This window comes from Mobula birostris, chromosome 22 (assembly GCF_030028105.1).
Source record: "Mobula birostris isolate sMobBir1 chromosome 22, sMobBir1.hap1, whole genome shotgun sequence".
Taxonomy (NCBI): Eukaryota; Metazoa; Chordata; class Chondrichthyes; order Myliobatiformes; family Myliobatidae; genus Mobula; species Mobula birostris.
Genome location: NC_092391.1, coordinates 47,508,382 through 47,534,692, shown reverse-complemented (window position 1 = coordinate 47,534,692; position 26,311 = coordinate 47,508,382). Strand labels below are relative to the sequence as shown.

General features: G+C 41.3%; 1 protein-coding gene across 13 annotated transcripts in view; it reads right to left on the bottom strand.

Moving 5' to 3' along the window:
- tncb (tenascin Cb) overlaps nucleotides 1–26,311 on the bottom strand; it is a 151,612-nt gene that overhangs the window by 76,332 nt on the left and 48,969 nt on the right. For all 13 annotated transcript variants that reach the window (XM_072240651.1, XM_072240652.1, XM_072240653.1 and 10 more), the window contains exons 4-7: nucleotides 23,168–23,431; nucleotides 19,754–19,869; nucleotides 15,977–16,130; nucleotides 855–1,118 (exon numbers count right to left, since the gene is read on the bottom strand). In XM_072240651.1, coding sequence (XP_072096752.1) covers nucleotides 855–1,118; nucleotides 15,977–16,130; nucleotides 19,754–19,869; nucleotides 23,168–23,431 — 798 coding nt within the window. The remainder of the gene's footprint in view (nucleotides 1–854; nucleotides 1,119–15,976; nucleotides 16,131–19,753; nucleotides 19,870–23,167; nucleotides 23,432–26,311) is intronic.

Sequence of the window (26,311 nt, the reverse complement as noted above, 5' to 3'; positions counted from 1 at the left end):
GGCTGTAGTTAACTAGTTTACCCTGGTACCCTACTTAAACAAAAGAACAATGTTCAGTATCCTCCAGCCTCGATGGATAACAAAGGTGCATATTTTCCTTTAGGGTCTCAGTAATCTCCTCACTTGCTTTCCATAGTACCCTTGGATAGATCTCATTCAGTCCTAAAATCTATCTACTCTGCGTTCCAAAATATCTAGCACCCCCACCCTCTTCATATTGACATGATGTACCCCTCTTTGAACTCATAATCTTCCACATCCTTTTCTTTGGTGAATACAGTATTCATTATGTCCTCACCCACACCCCCTGGCTTTGCATACAGATTACCCCTTTGGACCCTCAGGAAACTCTTTCCCTGGCAGCCTTATTGCTCCTGATACACTTAATCCCTTAATCTGATTTGCTATGGCTCCCTCTTGTCTTCCTAATCTCTTTCTTAAATTCTCTGCTTTGCTCTCTATATTCCCATTGCCTATACGTGTCATATATTTTCTCTTTTTTTCTGATCAAACATTCAATAATATTTGTCAACCAAGGCTGCTTAATCTTGCCATCTTTGCTTTTCACCTTGACTGGAAAATACTACCCATGTACTTTCAACTTTCTTTTAAAAGAGAAAGTCTTGTCAGATGTTGATTTTACCACATACATCTTCTCCCAATCTACTTCCACCAGGTCCTCTCTCATGCTTTTGAACTTGGCTTTCCCAGAATTTAGGACCTTTACTTGAGAACCTACCTTAATCCTTTCTTGTATAACTTTGAAACTTACAGAATTATGGTTATTTACTAGAAGAAAAATGCTATGAACAATTGCAACAAATAACCTCATTATTTTGAAAATATGGACTTGCCTGTTGTGAATATGTTGGTGGCTGGAACACTCTTCATATCCCCACGTTTGGAAACCAACGACACTTCATATTCGGTGTCTGGTTGAAGCTCAGCAATGGAATAGGTTGTCTCAATGTCAGGAAGGTCGACCACTGCCTTCTCGCCGCCTATAGTCCCATAGAACAGGCTGATTCCCTCAATGTGTGCCGCTGGGTTGCGCCAGGTGATGTGAGCAGTGGTGTCTGTGACCTTGTTCACTTCCACTTGGCTTGGTGCATCAATCACTGTGTAAAATGGATAATTTACCATGTTAGGCACTGGACATTATCACTGGAGCTGAACGAATGGCTTTTCACAAATGAGTGTCTCTTGCTTCACACCAGGGTCCAAATGCAATAATGCTGGACCCATTTTAGAGACAAAAACCAATGTAATTTCAATAATATTTCACTTATTACTTAATTTAAATATGGAACCAGATTATCATCAAGAGGGCTATTGCCTTAACTTGAATTTGTTTTGTTGGAAATATTGAAAACAGAAGTTCTACACTCATTTCACACTTGAGTCCTGGTTTTATTGGCTTGCTTAGATTATGGAATACTAAGACCCTTTCGGATAGTGAACTTCATAATCAGGGCTCCTTAAAGCAGCTAATAGATCCTGTTCAAAAAAGAATAGAATGGAATTGAATTGAATTGACTTTATTACTTACATCCTTCATATACATGAGGAGTAAAAATCTTTACGTTACATCTCTGTCTAAATGTGCAATGTGCAATTTATAGTAACGTATAACAAATAGTATGTACAACAGGACAGTCAATATAACATAGAAATACAGTTGTGTCAGCATGAATTAATCAGTCTGATGACCTGGTGGAAGAAGCTGTCCCAGAGCCAGTTGGTCCTGGCTTTTATGCTGAGGTACTGTTTCCCGGATGGTAGCAGCTGGAACAGTTTGTGGTTCGGGTGACTTGGATCCACAATGATCCTTCAGGCCCTTTTTACACACCTGCCTTTGTAATTGTCCTGAATAGTGGAAAGTTCACATCTACAGATGCGCTGGGCTGTCCGCACCACTCTCTGCAGAGTCCTGCCATTGAAAGAAGTACAGTTCCCATACCAGGCCTGATGCAGCCAGTCAGGATGCTCTGGCTATTTTCTAACAGACACCACATTAGTGTGTTCTAGAGTTTGAGGGATCCACCCATGGCTTTACTGCCATAGGTGGTGTCTCTTACCTCCAAACTATATCTACCCTCTGCTGATGACTCCAGCCTCCAGGATTGATTGCCTGGGTCAAACTGCTGAAAAGCACTACTGATGACCATTGTCAAGGTACAGTACCTTATTGGTCTGTCTACCCAGCCTGACTCACTCAGTTCAGATCCTTCTGCCTCTACACCCCTCTACCCAATGGCATTTCCTGGGCCTGATGTTTGAGCTGAAGTTGAAGCAAAGGTACTGAGGAGCCTGGGAGCATGGGCACCAATAAATGGGGGAGGAACTGAGGAAGAAGGTGAGTTAGTGTGCGTTAATTCAACATCAAGATCTTCAAAATTCAATAATTGTGTTTTTTTTAAAGATTCTCCAACAGCATTTCTCCAAGTATAAATTACATAATCTAGGGAAGATTCCCAGTTATTATCAATGAGCACATTATTAAGAGGGCATTTGCACTAATAGTTACAGGACTTGAGTGTTTGTTGCAAGTTTGATGACCATTTTATGTGCAAGTTCTTCAAAGTAGTGGTGAAGTGTACAATAGAGTGACAAATATTTGTGAAGATTAAATTCATGGCATCTCATTTAATGTCCTGAACTTGGCATTTAGCTTGTAATTCAGTCCCACGTTGTAAAATTGCAGCTCATTGTGTTCCTCTGCTGACTTATTCATTGTCTTTTCATAAATTGTGTACTTGCTGCATGTACATGAATGCCATGTGTTGCATTTATACATATGTAAGTTACCGGTGTTTGCTGTATTTTAACCCCTTTAGAATTGGGGTAAGATTTTCTTCTACAGTGATCACAGGACAATTTTAAATCATCCCCCCAAAGAGTTTAAAATTGACAACAACCTGAGTGGGAGATTCAAAATAAAATATTAGTCCCTCATTCCCCTGTCATTCATATTTTTTATATTCTGTACATTTTCTTCCACCTTAAAATTCAGCTTTGAATGAGTATCTTATGTGCTCAGATAGAACTCAGTGAGCAGTTTCAAATTGCAATGCAGAAGACTTTTCTGGAATATAATAATTTCTATGGTAGTATTCAGAGGTCCTAATTTCGGGGGAATTATTACTTTTTACAGTGGAAAATTAATAATAAAGTTACTGGACTAGTAACCCTGAGATTTGTCCACCTGTGGGCAGCCACAAAACAAAGAAACACCATGGAACCCATTTAAAGAAAACATCAAGTGCCAAATTTACGAAAAAAGAACAAATCACGCAATCAGCAAAACATGAGCAAATAACACACAGGTTATTAAACATCAAACCATGGAGTTTTCCCTTAACGGACCAGGAGCCACAGCCACTGAGTTAGTTCAGTTTAGCGCTGTGTTGCTGGAGAGACAGTTCTGCACCAAATCACCTTGATCAAATCCCGCAAATAGTAAAGAAGTTAAACCCAAGGACAATGGAACATGAGCCTCAAAGCAAGTCCACAGCCGCGGAGTGCATTTAGCATTCAGGAAGTTAAACATCAAGCCGCAGCGTCCCCCGAGTAAGAGCTCCACAACCACGAGTGATGCTGCCAATGCGAGCAAAGCTTGCAGCATGGGAGACAAGACTCCTGCACCTTCCTCTGGCAGCAGTGAGAGGGAGACAGGCAGGACGGTGCTAAACACCCACCCGCTCGTCTTCCACTCTCATCCTTGTCAATTTCAATCTTGCTCAACATTTTAATCGGCGCGGAGTAAGCCAGCCACGGCGTTGAGAAAGGACAGACGCACACTCTGCTCCCAACCTTGCTGAATTCCCCAAGGGATTGCAAAAATGTCAGATCATTCAGCGGTCCCAAAGATACATCCTCAAAATGGAAGTTACATGCTGTAAGTGTAATGATCTCTTTTTGCTGCTGCCATCAGGAAGGAGGTACAGGAGACTTAGATCCTTGAGGAACAGTTACCACCCTTCAACCATCAGGCTTTGAACCAGTGTGGATAACTTCACTCACCTCAACACTGAACTAACTCCACGACCTATGGACTCACTTTCAAGAAGTCTACAACTCACGTTGTCAAAATGATTGAGTGATCTATTTATTAACCCATTTATTTATTGATGAATCTATTAATCTACTTATATTTATGTATTTTTATATTTGCTCTATTTGCCCTCTTTTGCACATTGATTGTTTGTCAGTCTCTGTAGTTTTTCATTGATTCTATTGAATTTCTTTGTGCTACTGTGAATGTTTTTAAGAAAATTGATTCCAGGGTAGTATATGGTAGCATATGTATATTTTGACAATAAATTTACTTTGAACTTTGAACTGGTGTGTGAGTGTGAGTGTGTGAGTGTGTGAGTGTGTGTGTGTGAGTGTGTGTGTGTGTGTGTGTGTGTGTGTGTGTGTGTGTGTGTGTGTGTGTGTGTGTGTGAGAGAGAGAGAGTGTGTGCGTGTGTGTGTGTGTGTATGTACATTTAAGGCCCAGAGCCATCACATCTGCATTTTAGTGTTACTTGATTTAATAAAAAGTATGTCTGTTTGAAATATGTTTTTGGCATTTTCTGCCTTAGAAAACAAACACAGTTTAAATATTCATGAAGACTTCTTTCACTTAATTACAACATGGCAAGCATACTGATCCACAAAAGATGCTTCACAAGCTAAAGTTTCTATGTTAAAAATTGTGAACGAGTGAATCTATGGGTTAATTTTCATTGACAGACACGCAATGCCTGTTTCTTTTCAATTTTATTTGCAAGAGCAAAAGATAATCACAGGGTTGACAGCTATTCAGTCATAAGTGTGAGGCACTGCAAGGACCATTTACTTGTATCATTTTAGAGCTTTGTAATTTCTTCCGCTGGGTGATCTCTCTTTGCTTGAAGGACCTACATTTGGAGTACCAAATGTACTTTTTACCCTAACCCCTTGTCACATGCTACAAATATAACCAAGAGCCAACTTTATCTATCCTTACCATAAATATCCGATTTATAAAAACATTAGAAATATTAGCAGAAAGGACCCAACCAGCCCCTGTGTAATTGCTCTGCCAGGCACTAAGACTCTTTAAACAAAGCACCACTTTCTCAAATACCCTACCTCTCTCAATCTCTAAAAAAAACTGTTGTTCTTGGTCTTGAATACATTTAGTGGATGAACCTCCACAATCCTCTGCAGTCAACATTTCCAAATATTCACTGAGATCGCCTCTCATCCTTCTAAGATTAAGAGAGCACAGACCTGCTCGTCTTCATCCCTGGTCATACAACAAACTCACAATCCTGACCATCAGTCTGGTGAAACTTTGTGATGATCTCTCTATTGCACTCTATACCCAGCTACCTAATACTTCAGCAACACACACACACACACACGCACACACACACACACTCACACACACACACACACACACACACACACACACACTGGAGGAGCTCAGCAGGTTAGGCTGCAACTATGGATATTTGATGCCTTGGGCTGAGACCCTTCGTCAGGGTTTCCAGCATCTGCAGAATCTCTTCTATACCCAATAGAATTTTTTCTATACCCAATTAAAATTAATTGCAGCTTAATGTGAAAAAGACTAAGGAGCTGGTGGTAGACTTGAGGAGAGCTAAGGTACCGGTGACCCCTGTTTCCATCCAGGGGGTCAGTGTGGACATGGTGGAGGATTACAAATACCTGAGGATACGAATTGACAGTAAACTGGACTGGTCAAAGAACACTGAGGCTGTCTACAAGAAGGATCAGAGCCATCTCTATTTCCTGAGGAGCTTGAGGTCCTTTAACATCTTCTGGACGATGCTGAGGATGTTCTACGAGTCTGTGGTGGCCAGTGCTATCATGTTTGCTGTTGTGTGCTGGGGCAGCAGGCTGAGGATAGCAGACACCAACAGAATCAACAAACTCATTCGGAAGGCCAGTGATGTTGTGGCGATGGAACTGGACTCTCTCACGGTGGCGTCTGAAAAGAGGATGCTGTCTAAGTTGCATGCCGTCTTGGTCAATGTCTCCCATCCACTACATAATGTACTGGGTGGACACAGGAGTACATTCAGCCAGAGACTCATTCCACCGAGATGCAACACAGATCGTCATAGGAAGTCATTCCTGCCTGTGGCCATCAAACTTTACAACTCCTCCCTTGGAGGGTCAGACACCCTGAGCCAATAGGCTGGTCCTTGACTTGCTTCATAATTTACATATTACTATTTAACTATTTATGGTTCTATTACTATTTATTATTTATGGTGCAACTGTAACGAAAACCAATTTCCCCCAGGATCAGTAAAGTATGACTATGACTATGACTATATTTCAGGAAGGGTCTTACTAATGATCTAAATAAATGGAGCACGATGTCTCAACTCATCTTGCAATACAGTTTGCTTTTCCAATTGAATGTTGAAGCTGTATATCAAAAATCCCAGCCTTTTTTATGTCATAGACCAATACCATTAGGCAAAGTGTCCACAGACCCCAGGCTGGGAACCCCTGCTGTATATTAACACTTAGTTATTTGTACACAAGGAAATCCAGGTTTTTTTTCCCCAATGGCAAAGATGTTTCTTTTCCTCAATGGCAACAAATTTTGTACATTCTCCATTTAAAAATTATTCTATTTCTCTATCAAGGTGGACCATAAAATTTTTTCCACATAAGTAGTAATATTCTCTTTGGGTTAACTTCATCCACATTTTGCCTAACCATAGCCATCTGAAGTCTGTCACAATGCTCACTGTCATGAGAGACAAACCAAGGTGAAATATACTGTGCTTTGTCCACTCCTCTAAACCAGCGAATGAGACTGAGAACAGCTAGCACCTTGCCACAGATCCCTATACCACTCCATCTGTCCCAACTCCCACGTGATTTATTTCTTCTCTCTGTGTTCTTTCCATTAATAAACATCGTGCCAGTATTTTAGCACTAGTTGTTATCTAATTGAAGATATGGGGGATGGGAATAGAAGAGGAATTGAGGCCAGCATCAGCCATGGTCACAGTGAATACCGGGACAGACTTAAAGTGCCTGGTGGTCTACACCTGCTCCTAGTTTCTGTTGTTCTCATCCTGAAAGTCTGAATATACCACAATTGATTTATCCTTGTTTACTTCAACAATTTCAAGTTTCAGTGAATTGTCAAACATGATTTTTTTTCATAGATTCAGGCTGACTCTGCTCAATTCTATAATTATTTTCCATGTTTTTTGTTTCCACTTCCTCAATTATAGATTCCAACATTTCCATAACACTCATGTCAGGTTAACTGGTTTATTATTTTTAGCTGTAAACACCAGAGATTCTGTAGAGAAAAATACATGCAGTGTTGGAGGAAATTTGATATTACCCTGATATCAGGTAGAGGGAAGAAGCTAGAATAAGAAGGGATGAATTGAGAAGCTGGGAGGCAGGTTTTCCTGGTGGCCACCCATTTTAATTCTACTTCCCATTCCCATTCTGACATATCAGTCCATGGCCTCCTCTTCAGCCATGATGAGACTGCTCTCTGGTTGGAGGAGCAACACCTCATTTTCCATCTGGGTCTCCTCTAACTTGACGACATGAACATCAATTTTTCTAACTTCCAGTAATTTCTCCTCACTTCTCCCTTCTTCCATTCCCCATTCTGGCTCCCCCTCTTACCCCTTATTTTCTCCTTTATCTTCCCTTCACCTCTCTCTGGTGCCCCACCCCTCCCCATCACCTGATTTCATCTATCACCTGTTAACCTCTGCTCCTTCCCTTCCCCCTACCTTCTGGCTTCTTTGTCCATCACTTCCACCCTCTTGGAGGGTCTTGACTCAAAATGTCGACTGTTCATTCATTTCCATTGATGCTATCTGACATGTTGAGATCCTCCAGCATTTTGTGTGGGTTGTTATTATTCCCAGTTTTCCTTTTCTCTCTCTCTCCCTTGTGTTACTTTAATTCGGAGGAAACCAGGCTAAAATCAATGAAAATTTGAGAGGTGAAAAGCAGAGAGTCCATTGTCACTGTGGCCATTGCCTTCAAACTCCAAGGATACAGGTTTCATAGAACATAGAACAGTACAATCCAGTGCAGGCCCTTTGGCATACGATGTTGTGCTCAATTTTTAACCTATTCTAAGATCAACTTAACCCTTTTCTCCCATAAGCCTCCATTTTTCATTCATCCATGTCCCTATCTAAGAGTCTCTTCAATGTCCCCAATGTCCTTACAAGCATTCCATGCATTTATATTCTAAAGGGAGGATGAGGTAACTGCAGCTATCCAGAGCCATCAAAGACAGCAGAAAAGCAAAAGAGACAGCATACAATATAGCAAAATTTACTGAGAAGCTGGAGAATTGGGATGCTTTTAAAACCAACAGAAGACAAATAAAAAAACAGTAAGGAGAAAAATGAAGATGAAATATAAAGGTACAGATCCATCTGTTCCTGTACCTTGTACTCTACCTCCAATATGACCGTGTAAAGAGCATCACTTCACACTTTTCTGGATTGAACTCCATCTGCCATTTTCAGCCCAAATCTGCATCCTGTCTATGTTCCATTGCAACCTACAGCAACCTTCTACACCATTCTCAACACCCACCATCCTTCATGCTATCTTCACATTTACTAATCCGCCCTCCACTGTCATTTATAAAAATCACAAAGAGCAGGGGTTCCCAGAACAGATCCCTGCAAAACACTGCTAGTGAGAGACCTCCAGGTAGAATACATTCCATCTACTACCACCCTCTGTGTGCGGTGGGCAAGCCAATTCCAAATCGATGCAGCCTATTCTCCTTGGTTTCCAGGCCTCCTGACTTTCTACCATGCCTACCATGAGGAACCTAGTCAATTCCCTTTCCAAAATCCATATACACCACATCCACCACACTTCCTTCATCAATTTGTTCTGTCACTTCCTTCAAAAAGCGAATCAGGGTCATAAGGCTTGTCCAGCCCCTCTCAAATCCATGCTCATTATTCTTAATCAGATTATACTTCTCCAAATGTTCAGAAGTCCTGCCTCCAAGAATCATCCGCTATAGTCTACCTCTCACTGATGTAAGACTCACTGGATTATAATTCCCAGGGTTTCCCCATTACCTTTCTTGAACAAAAGAATAACATTTGCCATCCTCCAATTTTCTGGCACTACTCCTGTGGCCAGTGAGGTCACAAAAATCATCACCAAAGCCGCAGCAATCACTTCCCTCACTTCCTATAGTAGCTGGGGTATATTCCATCTGTCTCCAGAGACTTTTAAATCCTAAAGTTTATCAAAAGTTCCGGTCCATCCTCTTTCTTAGTGTTGATATGTTCCAGCATATCAGCCTGTTCTACGCTGACCTCGCATTTGTCAAAGTCCCTCTGACTGTCAAATACTGAAACAAAATATTCATTAAGGACCTCCCCAACCTCCTCCAGCTCCAGGCATGTTTCCTCTTCCATCCCTGATCGCCCCTGCCCTCGATCCAGTTATACACCTGTTCTTCATGTGTGTAGAACACCTTGGGATTTTCCTTAATCCTACTGGGGCCTTCTCATGACCCCTTCAACTTTCCTCAGTCCCTTCTGAACCTCCTTCCTGGCAAACTTGTAACTCTCTAAAGCCTTGTCTGATCTTTGCTTTCTAAACCTGAAGTATGCATATTTCTGCTTGAATAAATATTCCACCTGTCTTGTCAAACATGGTCCTTCACCTTACCATCCTTTCCTTGCCTTAACGGGACTAGCCTTTCCAGAACTTCATGCAAATGCTCCCTAAACAACCTCCACAGTTCCATTGTACATATGCCTGAGAACATCTGTTCCCAATCTAAGCTCCCAATTTCCTGCTCAATGGCACTATCATTAGATTAAATTAGATTCAACTTTATTGTCATTGTACTGAGTACAGATACAAAGCCAATGAAATGCATTTAGCATCTGACCAGAAATGCAAAGAATAGTGTTATTTACAAAATAACTGTGAATAAAAAAGTGCTACAGCACACAAATATAAAAGTACTGAGACAGTACAATACGGATGCAATACTGCTTAGCGCTGTGATGTGAGGTTCAGCAGGGTCACAGCCTCAGGGAAGAAGCTCTTCCTGTGCCTGCTGGTGTGGGAGCGGAGGCTCCTGTAGCACCTACCGGATGAGAGGAAAGTAAAAAGGTCATGGTTAGGGTGAGATGCATCCTTGATAATGCTTTTTGCCCTGCCCAGGTAGCGTTTATTGTAGATGTTCTCAATGGTGGACAATTGGGTGCCGAATATCCACTGGGCAGCTTTCACCACACACTGGAGTGCTTTGCGGTCCGATACGGGACAATTGCCATACCACACTGAGATACAGTTAGTGAGTATGTTCTCAATGGTACAGCGGTAAAAGCCCGTCAGTATCCTAAGACAGAGGTGAGCTTTCTTCATGCTCCGCAGGAAACAAAGGCGCTGTTGCGCCTTTTTGATCAGGATGGAGGAGCTCAGGGACCAGGTGAGATCCTCGGAAATGTGGACATCAAGGAATTTGAAGCTTGATACACGTTCCACTACAGTTCTGTTGATGTGGATGGAGATGTGAGTGTGACTCCTGGCATGCCTGAAGTCCACAATGATCTCCTTGGTCTTCTGGGTGTTAAGGGCTAGGTTGTTGTCGGCACATCACGTGGTCAGGTGCTGGACCTCGTCCCTATAGGCCATCTCATCGTCCCCTCTGATCAGACCAACCACCATGGTGTCGTCTGCGAACTTGATTATGGAGTTAGAACCATGTACAGGAACGCAGTCATAGGTGAAAAGGGAGTACAGAAGAGGGCTCAGCACACAGCCTTGAGGCACGCCGGTGTTCAGGGTGAGAGTGGAGGAGGAGAGGTTGTCGAACTTAACTGATTGGGGTCTGTTAGTCAGAAAGTCCAAGGTTCAATTGCAGAGGGATGAGCTGATACCCTGATCAGCTTGGAGGGGATCACAGTACTGAATGCTAATTTTTACTATTTTTAATATTTTTAGTATTTAAGATTTGTAATCCAGGGAGCGGGAAGCACAGAATCAAATATCGCTGTGATGATTGTACATTCTAGTATCAATTGTCTGGCGACAATAAAGTATAAAATATAAGTATAACTAAAGTCAATGAACAGCATTCTGACGTAAGAGTTGGGGCTGTCCAGGTGGGTCAGGGCAGAGTGAAGTGCCGTGGAGATGGCATCCTCTGTTGACCTGTTGGTGCGATAGGCAAATTGATAAGTAGCCCAGGGTAGTGGGCAGACAGGATTTCAGATGTAATAGAACCAGTCTTTCAAAGCACTTTGCAATGATGGGGGTGAGTGCATTAGCCCTCCCCCAATTAAATATTGTCCCATACTGTCACGGCTAAATGTTAGGGCTAAATGTCTCTGATGTTTATCAGTTCAAAAGACCTTTCAGTCCTAATAGTTGCTCCAATACTGTCTGTACTAATCCCATTTCCTCCATATTTGTCCCTCCCTAATTTATAGGAGTCTTTCTGTCCCCTTCTCCAGAACAGTCCACCATCCATGACTTGTTTATTTCCCAGATCTCCTTGTCTTTCCAACACGAAAGCGGACTGAGCAGCACTAAAACAAGACATCTGTGTTAAACATGTCATGTGCACCTTCTACTACATTTCAGACTACTGGCTCCATTGATGTCAGTGGGCACTATTTTGGACAAGGAGTTGAGCGCATATTGTAACAAGTTTAATTTACATCAATAATCTCAGCTCCCAATTAATCTCTCCAGTTGTGGCTCACTGACTTCATCCTCATGAAACAAACAGCATCAATCTGACAGTTACAAAAAGGAAAAAAATATTTACATGATTTAGTGTTTTGTAATGATATCCATTTTTAAAAAAAGGCCAGTGTTTATTTTTGCAAAGATTTGTTATTAGTATTTGTTGCTGAGTTCTGTTTCTCTATCCTAAATGTTACCATAAAATTGACACGAATATTTTAAACTTGACTCCACTTGATGGAATTAATAAGATTATTCAGTAAAACCGTGATTATACAGTACCCTGGGACCTTGTTGACGCCAAACTGGTACATTTTCAGACAGCTGGATGCTATTCCCAGTAATCCCCCAACACACTTTAATCACTCTAACATGTAAATAAAAGTTAGACCCAAGTAAATAAATAGTGTGACCAGTTTCCCAGTGAACTTTTAGGGTTTAAAGGGAATGGGAATAAAACCCAATGAAGTTTAGCTTGCCTTGACATTCTAGACCAAGTTCCTGGCACACTCCCAGTGACACTCCAAAACTCCATCTCACACTCCGAGCCTCCATCTCACACTCCGGACAAACACGTGAACCAAGTGCTGAACCATTGGAATTCCAAGCAGACCGATGCGGAATTATCAGGGTTTTATTGTATTTGTGACGCCATGCACACTATCGTAGATAGTCATGGCGAGAAAGGGAAGAGCTGGAAAATGATTGAAAATGCAGTTCAGCAAATGTAGGGACGATGGGTGAACTGGGCTGTTTGTGAGACAGGGTGTGGTGGCAGAACTTTGGATTAATTATGGAAGGTAGAGTTGGCTGGAGTTAACAAAGCCAAGGATGAAGGTTTCTGTGCTCAGTAAGCTGAAAGAGGGAAAGGTTCAGACGGTGCTCTAGAGAGAAGGAGAGGGTCTTCATAATGTGACACATCAGAATCAAAACTTGAACATAGGTTCAAAGGCACAAGAGAGACTTCAGTTACTGTGACACTGGAACAACACACACAAAATGTTGGAGGAACTTTTGCAGGTCAGGCAGCACCTATGGAGGGAAATGGACAGCTGACATTACGGTTTGAGACCCTTCACCTGGACTGGAAAGTAAGGTGGTGGAATTCAGAATAAACACTAGGGGAGGGGAGGAGCAAGAGTGAGCAGGTTGTAGGTAAGTCCAGGTGAGAGGTCTGGAAAGGAAGCGGTCAGACGGTCTAGGCATATGAAATGGGCTCATGTCAAAGTGCCACTGTACTTATGACTGAAGAGCAATGTGCTGGGAAGAAATAAGAGGAAGCTAAATGTGGAAATGTGGATCTTTGGAGACCACAGAGATAACTCTGTGAGAATAGGACATGTACTGTATCTACAGTATTAGAATCTGGTATGCTTTTGAAGTGGTTTTGCAGTCTGAAACCTTAATATTTTAAGTTGTTCCAATCCAAGTATTGAGTTGAAACACTAGGCTAGGCAGATACAATAGAGACCACTTGAACCTTCACCCATTATCACCAGTTTATTGATGGTCAATCACTCACTCTTTCCCAGTTAAACCTAATATTCTGCACCATTTCTACACAGCACAGGGAAGATGCATTTGGTGTGGTTTTGCCTGTGCTCGAGATTTACTGCTCTAAAAAGGATCGCATTTCAAAGATTCTGTGCATGCAGCCACGTTGAGAGAGTCCTAGTTCAGGCAAAATACAGAGTTCAGTTTTGGGACACCCCAGAAGGGAATTAAATATCCATCCCTGGACATTTCCCAGATCCAATCTTGTCAGCTATGCCTGGTATTTAATTTCTGCAGCAAATATATTAAACATATTAGAAATTTACCTGAATCATCAGGATCCACTATTTCTGGAGCCAGGACTTTATGAGGTATGAAATTATAGATTTGCTCATCTGAAATGGCTCCAGGCTAATACACTGGCCGAACATAACTGCATTAATTGGAGTTTCATTTATGGCTAGATGCAAAACTAAATTTATTATCCTCAGCCAGTTGCTTGCAAGATTTTCAATAATATTTCTGTCAGCAGTAGAGTTTTAAACCAGATAATGCTGATCATGTGTTTTCTTAAGATTGACTTATTATTTGTGAACATTGGGTCTCACAGATGTCTTCAATGTGTTAAGAAAAAGACTACGATACAAAGGTGTTTCCAGTTAAATTGTGCCAGAAACAGACTAGCTTTACAAAATGTGTGTATTTTGTTACCTGTCGCAGTATAGAACAACACCCAGATTAATTTACCAATGCAACACTCCCTGTTCTCAGAGCATTACCCCTGGTCTCTAAGTTTGGCTTTCAACATCCCCCCCCCCCAAAACTCTGGCACATCGGGATGTTTTGGGGGTCATACTTTGGCACCTGACTTCTTCAGTGTGAATCCTCTGTGCTCATGGGTGAATCTGTATCATCACTGTGAGCACAGGAAAAGTTTCTAGATTAACACTTTGTTAAGGCCATCAGCCTCCTGCGACACATTCTCCAACCAACTGCACTTGGAATGGGGACCTGATTCTGTGCCATATAAACTGGTCCACAAGTTAAAGTGCTCATAGATTGATAGAGTAATGCAGCAGAGAAACAGGCCTTTTGACCCAACTCCATGCTGACAAGGTGCCTTCCTGAGCTAGAGAATTTTCCTACAATTAGCCTAGATCCCTCTAAACCCTTCCTATCCATGTACCTGCCCAAATGTCTCAAATTGTACCTGGCTTTACCAGTTTCTCTGGTTAGTCATTCCATGTACTCACTGCTTTCTCAGATCACCTGAAAATCTTTTTTCCTTTACCAATGTCCTCTAGTTGTAGACTCCTCTACCCTGGGTTTAAAATGAGAGGGGAAAGATTTGAGAGACAGTTTTTTTACGCAGCAGCTGGTGGACATTTGGAATGAGCTGCGAAAGAAAATGGTAGAGCCAGGTATCATGTTTAAAAGACATTTGGACAGGTACTTGGATAGGAAAGGTTCAGAGGGAAATGGGCCTAAGGCGGGCAAACGGGATTAGGGTAGGAAGGCATCTTGGATAGCATGGGCGAGTTGGGCTGATGGGTCTGCTCTCTGCTGCTTAACTCCATGAATCTATGAACACGACCTGATTTAATGCTTCCTCACCTACTAGGTTCTCTTTCCAAGATACGTAGTGGTGCTTGGAGCTAGGTTGCCTGCTTGGTTGCAGACTTTGACCATTCGTCTGAGCATTCTTTATTAGTCGATAGTGCAGTTGCTCCAGTTTGCACTTCCCCAGGGCTGACAGCCCAGCACTCATTGTAGTGGGTCGGAGCACAAGGAATGCTTCATTGAAACTGCAATCAAATATGCTATTCATAAAGTGGATACACTAAGCATACCTGAATACATTGAGTAACTTGAATTAGTGAAGGTAATGAAGAGGAGCGGGAACAGAGAAGAAATAGCCAACAAAGCCGTGATTTAAATTCACCGTGAAAGACAGCGGGAAGTAGAAGAACTTGAGGGAGGAGATGCTGATTGACATCTACAGAGTGATGAACTAGTTAGGGAGTTTCAGTGCAACGTTTCAGTGAAAGACAACGTTTAAGCTGTAGAGCAGCATGTGATCTTTGACCCTCAACTGAGGCAGACAATTCACTCTTTATCTCTCAGGATGTTAAGGATTATTGCACTAGAATTGTCAGAATCAAGATCTCTTATCAATAGTTAGAAGAAGCTTTTTCTCAATCAATAATAAGTACCTTCTATTCACTGGACATGGTTGAAGGAAAACTGAAGTGCAGTTTAGATCTAAGAGTTCAGACATTTAACAGAGTGCTGAGATTAAAATATCCAAACAAAAGCAAAAACTGAAGTCTCATAACATTTCTAAAAATTACAGAGCAAGCAGTTTATAAACTATTTCTTTTACTCAGAGAAACACAATCCATGAATGAAAAGATAATTGTTTCAGGACTGGAGATTCTGCTCACCAGGAATTAAAGCTCAGGGCATCATTAAAAGATAACACTTTCAGAGATTTTCTGGAGAAATCTGCAATACAGCACACCTTACAGCACACACGGGCTTGTTTCCATGACAACAGGAAAGATGTGCTCTTAGGTTTCTAATGGTGCACTGTGATAAACTATGGGAAAGGTCTTTTGAACTATAATTCAGATTTATCCCACTTTAATTACCTCTGGGAATAGAAGGTATTTTATTCTTACACTGATCCAGACAGACAGCTGAACAGGTTTGAAGGTAATCAGGCGGAGGGTGAAGCTTTACTCACTTGTGGTCAATTTCCGTTTAGCTGCTGGCCCGCGGGTATTATTTTTCACTACATGAAGGCTGACTTCATACTCCTCCCCTGGAGCCAGGCCGGTCTGCACAAATGAGACTTCTGACCACTCCAGACTGTTCAGAATCTCACCGTTATCTTCCTTCTGTAACCAAGAGAACATTTATTGAATCTGAAAAGTGCAAACAAGGTGTCAGAAGCAGTCGTTGAGAAACGCTTAGCTGAGCTATTTTATCGTAGCAGGGTTTGGCAACGGTGATCGTGGACTTCTATAAAGCAGGTGAGTTTGGTATTGCAGATGGAAAGGCAATAAGATGCCTGCAAAATGTTGATGGCAAAGTTATGTATCTTTCAATATGGCTGACAGTTAATTAGATCCGAGAATATTATAGTGCAGAAGCAAAGCTGAGCATCCTGATTTACATCTTTTAAAGACCATTCATGTTTTAATATAATCTATGATAAAGGAGGCCATTCAGTCCATCGTCTATGCTGGCTCTCTCCCATACTTTCTGTCATTTCCTTTAACCTCTTCTGTATCTCTTTTTTTTTGGCGTGTGCCTGCATGCGTGCGTGTCTGTGATAATGTCTTTTTCATGGCTTTTTACAAGGTGCGGAGCGAAAGAGAGACTGTGTGGCGCGCCACTCCTCACACAGATATTTTTGCAGTATTTTTCCCTTTTTATTTTAAGAGGTCGAGTTGCGATCTCGACACTCAACCCGGCATGGATGGAAAGTGTACTCAGGAGCGGACTCGACTGGCTTCGAACCCGGGAACCTCCGCTCCCGGGTCCGGCACCGATGTCATTGCGCCACCAGCCGGCCCTACCTCTTCTCTACCACAAGCCTGCCTACCTCCCCTCTGATTCCCCTTTGACTCTCCCGCCAGCCACTACACTTGGGGTGACAGCCCACCTACCTCCCCGCTGCCTCCCTTCTGAGTCCCCTCTGACCCTCCCGCCACCCACTACACTCAAGGTGACAGCCTACCTACCTCCCCTCTGACTCTCCTGCCGCCACCTCCTACACTCAGGGCGACTCACAGCAGCCAGTTATCCTATCGGCATGTGTTTGGTATGTGGGGGGGGGGTAACTAAATTATCCAGGGAAAGCCAACGGCAGGGAAAACGTGCAAGATCCGTGCCGACTGCACCGGAGGTTAAGGCCGAACCTGGAGTTGTGCACCAGCTGCAACACTGCACAATCCATTTCTTTGTGTTGTCCTTGGGTTGGACCAAGGGAGCCTGTAGAGGGCTACAGACTCAGCCAGATCCACCCTGGGCACAACACTCCCCACCATCAAGGACAACTTCAAAAGGCGATGTCTCAGGAAGGCAGCATGCATCATTAAGGACCCCCACCGTCTGGGGCAGGCCCAATTATCATTACTACGACTGGGGAGGAGGTACAGGAACTTGAAAACCCATAATCAATGATCAGTATCTTCCCCTCTGCCTTCAGGTTTCCCAACAGTCCATGAACCCTACCTCGCCATCCCTCGTTTGTACTATTAATTTATTTTTTCTGTAATTTATCGAAGTTTTTATGTCTTTGCACTATGCTGCTGCCACAAAACTAATATTATGATGTAAGTCATGTGATCATAAATCTGATTCTGATTCCAGCAATTTTTTTCCTCTGCAGGTGTTTATCCTTCAAAAGGCTGCTATTGAACATTTTCACTTTTTTTACAATAATAATCTTTATTCCTTATAAAAAACACAAAGGAAGAAACAGTGCAAAACTTTCTACATCCGTGGTCATTATTTTCAGTAACGTTCAGTTGCTTTTTAAACCACCTCACCATTGCCACCCATTTGTCACATGGACCCTCCCCTGGGGCGATGCACCATTTCAATGCTTGAGGGATCTCCCCCCGTCTCACTCAGCACCCCCACCGCCACATGCAGCAGCTGAAGGACCTTGCTCTGCGGTCCTTCCAAACAGAACCTCTGCGTTTGCTGCTCCAGGCTTCAGTGCATCCCCCAGCAGGTACTGGGGTGGGCCAGATGACAGCATTGCCTGTACTGGAAACCAACAAGTGTCAGGCATCTCCCACGAACTTGATGCCCTTCCAGCAGGACTTGGCATGTGTCTCTGGGAACAGCCTGTCGACCAGGAAGTCCTCCGTCCGTCTGCCTATTTAGGTAGCGCCGAACCATTTGTTATGCTCACTCCAACTTTACATGTCATCTCCAGTCGACATGCTAACCACTTTACACTGGTGCCTCCAGGCATGACGTTTCAACTGGTTTCTCTTATTGGATCTGAATATCACATTCTATTTTCGGGCAAATTATCGAGTTAGCTGAGGCTCATTGGATTGGTGCCATTCATCTGTTGCAGTATGTAACACTAGGAAATGAGAGTTTTGGTCATGTCTGTTTTTGGTACAAGTATTTCGCAGCTGCCCGTGTTCCATTTGACTAAGTATATATGATAGTGTCTGGCGGGAGTTTTGTGAAAGAAAATGATATCGTGTTACTTGTTCTTAAGGGAGGGAACTAGCTGGGTGGCCGAGGATGGAAGATGTTTGCATTGACTCACTGCTTAGCGTACATGCTGGAAAGTCTGACTGCCAGCGGAGACTCAGTAGGCTCAATGGGCTCCTGTTCGGTCGCAGGGAAAATGAGACATCTTCTCTGCAGCGTCGGAGGCCAAGGGGCAGCATTGTAGAAGTACAGGAAGTTGTAAGAGGCATAGATAGGGGAGGCAGTGAGAATCTCTTACCCAGGTTGTAAATGTGAAATAGTAGAGGGTGTAGCTTTGAACTGAGGGGAAAATTTGACGCATTTCCCCATCCCACTGCAGTCTCCAGTGCAGTCTGCATAGAACTTGCACGTTTTCCCTGCCATTGGCTTTCCCTGGATAATTTAATTGCCCCCCCACATACCAAACACATGCTGATAGGATAACTGGCTGCTGGGTGTAGCAGGTGGCGGCAGGAGAGTCAGAGGGGAGGTAGGTAGGCTGCCACCTCGAGTGTAGTAGGTGGCGGGAGAGTCTGAGGGGAGGTAGGTGGGCTGTCACACGGAGTGTAGTGGGTGGCGGGGGAATCAGAGGGCAAGTTTTACTACACCTGGGTGGTCTGGAATGTGCTGCCAAAGGAAGTGGTGGAAGCAGAATATGGCAGCAACCTTTAAGGGGCACTTAAAGAGACACATAAACACAATGCAGAGATGCAGATGGATTAGTTGGATTGGCAGCATGGTCAGCACAGACCTGGTGGGCTGGAAGGCCTGTTTCTGTTCTAAGAGAAAAGGCACCATTATATAAGGCTTTAGCAGACAGAGCTGTGTGCTGGTCTGTATCACTGACTTCATTAAAGAGTGGGGAGCAGTTCAGGAGTAAGAGCGGGATCTGCAAACATAACACTATATGTCAAAGCTATTAATGAATAACGTACCTCATGTTGTCATTTGCTTTCGAAATCAGTATTACAAAGAAACTAACTTTTTTGAGTTCCCTTCTTTACTGAGGAAGAAATATATGATTTACAATCCCTGACAATTTGTCCTCGGGCACCTATGCTAAATGTGGAGTAGACTGGGATTTCGTTATACTCCACTTCTGAAACTCTGATAATGCACAGCACAGTATGCATAATATTATGTATATTTAGTGCTTATGATAAGGACGACTTTTCTCATGTGGAATAAATAAAAGGTTTGAAATTCAAAAACATGGTTATCAGCGGGTGATAAGAACATGACTCAATTATATAACTCGATATATTTTGTGAGCATGGTATTTTAACATTTGACTTACAGGGGCTTTGAAAATCATCTCCCAGCCATCAAACCCAATTTCTATAGGGTCCCACTCCACCTCGACAGAGGTCTCGCGAATGGACTTGAACTTCAATCCGTCTGGTGTGGGTAGATCTGCAGGCAGGAAATATTTATAGAAATTTTACACAAAGCACTGTCCATTAAAAAAATTATACATTGAGAGAGTTAACGTCAAACAAATGTAAAGTCACCACACAAGTTGTAAAGGGACCTTCACTGCTGAGATCTCCTTGATGCATTCCGTGAAGTCAGTGATGTGGCTTCACCAGGAAAATTAATACAGATGATGATCAAATCATTCACCAATAATTAAATTGATACAAACTGCAGCAGCATTTGCAAAATACTTTATGAATTCCTTTAAATATAAACCTTGTTAAGGAATCCAGTTAGAGAAAATTACAGCTAATATTAAACCACAGATGTAAATACATGAAGAAACAAATACAGAAAGTATCGGAAGCACCAGGTAGCCCAGACAACATTGCAGAGAGAGAATTACAGTCAATGATTTCCTCTCCATGGACGCGGTTTGACCTGCTGAGCACTTCCTGGCATTTTTCTGGTTTTGCTTTGATTTGCAGGGATAGATTTTTTTGCATCAAGTATTTGAAGAAATATGAGAACTGAATTATTTAAACAACTGGAGCTTAGAAATCATTCCTCACTTGAAATATTTACTGTAAATTGTTGACTCATTGCAATTTTGTTTGACTTGGATTACTCAGTAGTTATGCCAATTATTTTCAAAAGTAATGTTTCTATATTACAGCTTGGATTACTTTTACTGCCTGAAATCACAGAAGAGTTTGATTAGAAAAGAATTCAAGGCAAAGCATTTCATGTGGTTTATAAACAGTCTATAGTAGGGGAGATCAGTAAAAAAAAATCAACCAAGGGTTGCATATTGGCTCCAAATATTTTCAATGAAAAATTTGAAGTCATTATAATTTTCATTAGTCACGATGCACCTTTGGTAAAGTTGTTGATCAGATTTCTTATTGTAAAACTCAGATATACTTAAACTAATTTAATAACAAAGATAGTAATTATTTTGTGCAGTGTCCTTTGTGGCATGTCAAGGTGTTTGAGTGAATGATGGAACAGAACTAGTTAGAGAATACAAGAGAGGGTATAATGAGTTTTACATCAGAGAGATTTCTACTAACCTATTACCTGTGAGATTGGTATCTTAGACCATCCATGTAGCTTCGACAGAGTTGAACTCATTCTCATTTAATAGCACATTAAGTAAGAACACACATTGAAAATTAAGAAGATTCTGCTGGTTCTACTGTAATATATAAGTGAAAAACAAGAAAACAATGTAGGCTCCAAGAAGTGGGTTAATCACGAAGTAAGCTTCCCACTTTTCTCACAAATGCCAACTTTCTGTAAAATCACTCCTACACCAGGCATATTTTGAGACGTACTTTCCTCCTGAATTTTCACAGAAACTAATTTCCATATCCTTGGATGCAAAACCTGACATGAACCAATGCAATCAGTTGAGCTTTAAGAAAAAATGTTTTAAAAAGAGTTCTACTGTAATTAATCCTTCAAACATCTGAAAATAATTTGATCAAGACAGAAAAAATATTGATATACAACAAATTGTAATCTTCTCCATTTATGGTGGCATCCTTCATCATAAGAAATCTGATCTTAAATAAATTAAATTCCCTTTTTAAAAATGTTTAACCTAATTTCTAGTTAATCTGATGTATACTATCCATTTCTTTGCAAACTTAAAGCAACTTTACATTTAGAATATATTTTTGTGTCCGCACACTCAAAGGAACCAGCTCAGTTTTTGACATCTTATAAGGTTACCAAAGAGAAAGGTTGGAAGAAATTCTGAATGGTGATAATTCACACTAGGATCAAGAACAATGAGAGATCAGGTCCTGTGTAACTGTGTGATATAAAACAGGATTTCCGAGTGTTTCCAGAATTTTCTGTTTTTATTTTAGATTTCTGTCATCTGCAGTTTTTGTTTTTGATTTTCATCTGCATCTACTGTGACATTTTCAACGTTAGATCATGGAAACTCAGGTTGTGTTGAGAAACAGATTATGCTCAGAATTCCACAATGGTTTACATTAAACTGCAAACCAAAACAAAATGGCATTCTTGAGTAGAAACTCAAGGATAATTTGTATGAACCTGAGTCTTAGGATTTTTTTTTTACGTTATTCTCCCTCTTTTCCACTTGATAATTTGTGCCCATTTTTAGGTCATACTTTTTAATATTCAGATACAAGTCTTCAGCATTGCCAAATGATGACAAATATAATTCAAAATCTTTACAAAAATAATCTGTCAGTGTAATAAATAACCCAATAATTTGGCAGTAAAAGGCTATTCTGGGTTGTTTTCAGATTCTCAGCAAACACCAGTTTATGAAGTTGTCCTGCCTGTCACCTCTCTGATCAAAAGTGTCATTAGAGCATAATTTTTCTGATCACCATATTATGTTATTTACGTAAGTGCACAACATGGCTGAAATAGTTTGCACTTAACTCTTTTGTAACAAATCTTCTATATTTGTGATCAAATTGAATCAATCTGCACACTTCAAGTCTAATACATTGTTTTCCTTTGTATTTTGTCAGTGGTATACTATCTGTTAATATTAATTGACAACTTTAAATGGCTTAAAGTCTATTTATTAAACAATATGTTAAGTTATTGTATTAAATAAAATAAACTCAACTGGAAGTGTTAAAGCCTAGATGTAAGTGTCAGGAATGAGTAACATTTAGTACACTAAAAATAATTACAGAAATGCCAATCATCTCCTTGCTGAAATTGAATTTTTATAATGTTCATCAGAAGTAAGCTAATGTTTTCTTATAGTTGTAGAGTCAAGAATTGAATGCATACCTAACTGCTTGCATTGTAACATTGCCAATAATAGCTTTTAGTATTAGTTTTTCCAATTAGAAGCACAAGGCTACTTGAGGCAATAAGCAGCAGTAACGTTTTCCTGTCTATACTTAAATTGCCCATAATTTTGCAGTCAAAGCAGTTTGTCAGCTAAACTTGGATTAACTTTTAAAACTATTATTATGGGTAAAGATAACAATCTGGTCCTAATTTTTGCATATCTTCAATTTCAACCCGTGCTCTCTCTGCACTCCACTGCTGTCAGGAAGTTGTAATATTTCAACTGGAAAAATATTGTTTTCTGATCTGTAGCTCCCAGTCAGAGCAATTACTTTAAATAGACATCTGTCCAAGGATATAAATTTATTTCTCTCAATGAACAACTTGATACGTTCATTGTTATCATGTTAAATGAGGCTTATAGAACTTTTCCTTTGTACCAACGCTGTTAACAAGTCACAGAACTTGAAAATTCATAGCCCAGCTAACTGGTGGCACTCACGTGTTGCAACCCTGGCACTGACGGGAATGCTTCTCTCATTATTAAGGATAGCATAAACGTTGATTAGGTATTCAATCCCCGGCTCTAATTCCCGGATGGTAGATGACATCTGGTCACCAGGCACTCGGAGTTCCAGCTGCAGACCCCCTGGAGAGGTGGGGACATAGGTGATGAGGTACTCGTTGACTCTAACCTCATTCTGCCACTCCACATCCACCGTCTGGGGAGTCACCTCAGTTACCTGCAGGTTTTTGGGTGGCGAAACTGTAGGAAGAAAGAAAATACATTGTAATGTTATTGATGCAACAAGTTCTGATGTGAAAATCTGACATAATTTTCTAAACTTAGAGGTTCACACAAAAGACCAGCACGTTATCTAATGTTGTTGTTGAACAGGGTGAGTAAGACATGATAGAAATGATGATTATACATTAGGCAGAGTAAGGAGAAAACCATGAATTATGGAATGATCTGTGCAACCTATTTCAGTAATATCAACAGCCAAGCACGCATCCTTGAGGTGCGTCAGTGTTGATTGTCAGTGAGAAGGAGGTGTTATTTCCCATCCGCATAGATTGTGGTCTCTCGGTGAATCGATTTGCAGATGAAGGTACAGAGGCCCAGGTTTTGGCAGCTTTTTGATTAGCTCTGAGGGGTTGATTGTGTTGAATGCTGAGCTATAGTCAATAAACAGCAGCCTGATGTAAGTATTCCTATTGTCCAGGTGATTCGGGTCGAGTGGGAGAGCCAGTGAGATTGAATGCACTGTAGACTTATAATGATGATAAGCACATTGCAGCTGGCCCAGGTCCTTGCTGAGACAGGAGTAAATTCTGGCCATGATCAGCCTCTCAAAGCACTTCATCACAGTATATGTGGGTGCAACAGAGCGATAGTCATTGAGGCAGCTCACCCTGCTCTTCTTGGGAACTGGCATAATGGTTGCCCTCTTGAAGCGGGTAGGAATCTCCAACTGCAGCTGTGAGAGATTGAAAATGTCCTTTAACACTCCCTCCAGCTGGTTGGCATAAGTTTCCTGAGCCCCACCAGGTACGCCGTCAGGGCCTGACGCCTTGCAAAGGTTCACCCACTTGCAAGATGTCCTGAGATTGGCCTCCGAGACGGTGATCACAGGGTCACTGGATGCCGCAGGTAGTTCTATTTGCCCTTTCAAAGTGCGTATAAAAAGCGTTGAGCTCATCTGGGAGTGAAACGTCACGGCCACTCGTAATGTTAGGTTTTGCTTTGTAGGAAGTGATGGCCTGCAAACCCTGCCAGATCTGACGTGCATCCGATTCTATCTCTAGCCTCAATCAGAATTTTCTTTTCCACTTTAGGCTAGATTATGCTCAGTCAAGGATTGATCGATGGGAAGGTCCTCCTTATGTTTAAAGTATTTCCCAGAAGTGCGAATCTTTATACATGATAAGGCATGTGTTCTCTAGTACTTTTGTCAGATGATATTACTAAGCAGTAAGAAACACAGATGGTGCCATTCATGGTTTTAAAATTCTGCAGTGTACTAGTTAAGCTTAAATATCCCAGACAGAAACTGGATCTGGAAACGACAGGACAATATAAGATGAAGTCAGTTATGTTTTTTTGTAAAGACAAGAGCAGTTACAAATATGAAACAGTGCACTGAAATCCCTGCCATGGATTGCTAGTAATTCTTCCATTATCATCTTTATTATGGTAACTTCTGCCTTATTTCAGATCGTCTGCACCCAGATTTATTTCTAGATAAATAAAACATCACTTGTGATTTTCTTCAAACTTTGAGCACTTAGGGAGCAGGTTTGACTGTGAAGTACGTTCTCATATTTCAGTTGCTGCTACAGAAAGGATAAAATGGATACCGAAGTAAATGTGGGTTTCAAATTTGTTTAATACTTCATTTAAAGATTTGTTACCCAAGTTGTCTTGAAGCAGCATTCTCCATTAAAGTTTAACTAGCCTGGTTTGCTAAAGGAGCCTCTGATGAAATCAGGTCACCAGCAGTGTACAATAAATTAACACCTTGTATCGGTTATCAGTAAGACTGTAATCACGAAGTCACGGCTCAGGTGTCTCTTTGGCTATCATACCCCTTCTGGCACTCTGAAAGAGCAATTTTGGCTCCCTGCTCTCCTGTTCTTTCAGGTACTTATCCAACTCTGTTTTTATGTCTGCGGCAAGATGAGACAGAATTAGCTTTTTCCCTGTTGCAATAGCTATCAATTGGTTGAACTTGTTGACTAGATGTCAAACTTAAGTTTTGTTTTATCCTCGGGCAAGCCTGTCTAAAGGGATTTACTGGAAATCATTTGGCCGTTTCTAATGAATCGCACATGAGGAGTCTTGCGTTATATGGAGTTGTTAATCACTGGTAGGGGAGATAAGGCAGACCCTGAGCAGGTGCAATAGTAAGGTTTCTACAAGCGATTTCTAGAGCCCCTCCATGGCTGGATCGTGACATGTCCCTGGTGAGCTTGATACCCCTTGTTGCCTCGTCAGAATTTTGGGGTTAGTGCGGAACACACAAGCAGAGCTGCTTATTGTTAATTGCTAATAAACATTACTATGAATTACACAAAACACTGAGCTTGGTTTATTACTGGAGAATCAAATAGAGAAATCCCGAGTTTTGCTCTTTTAATGGAATTAGACTAGATTTGTAGCTGTAGTTAAAAGTTGAATTAGATCTGTAGATAAAGAGTTAAGCAACTTACTCATATTACTAATTTCTTTGTTATTTTAGTTAAGAATCAAATAAAGTTACTATTTGTCAAACTATTTGTGGAGCTATGTGCTTCACTGTTGATTTGGTCGCTTTAGGGTAAGCAAAAGAAAGCAGAGCTCTGTTTTAAGAAACATCTACTGTTGAAATTGCTTCCACTGTTCTATCAGCCAATGCTTTACAGACCATAGTGACTTAATCTATGTAGCTAAAACGTACTGGTGGAAATGTAAATGAACAGCCTCTTACAATGAACAAAGAGTCTTTCATAATGAAGACGCTCTTTGACCTCAGACGATGTGAATTAACAGCTTAGGCAAAGTCTTGATGAAGCACTTGAGTGCTTCTCATACCAGAGATCCTCTTTCCTCAGAACAAATGATTTAAGGTAGAAGAAACAATCCAGGTGTGGATAGAAAGGTATA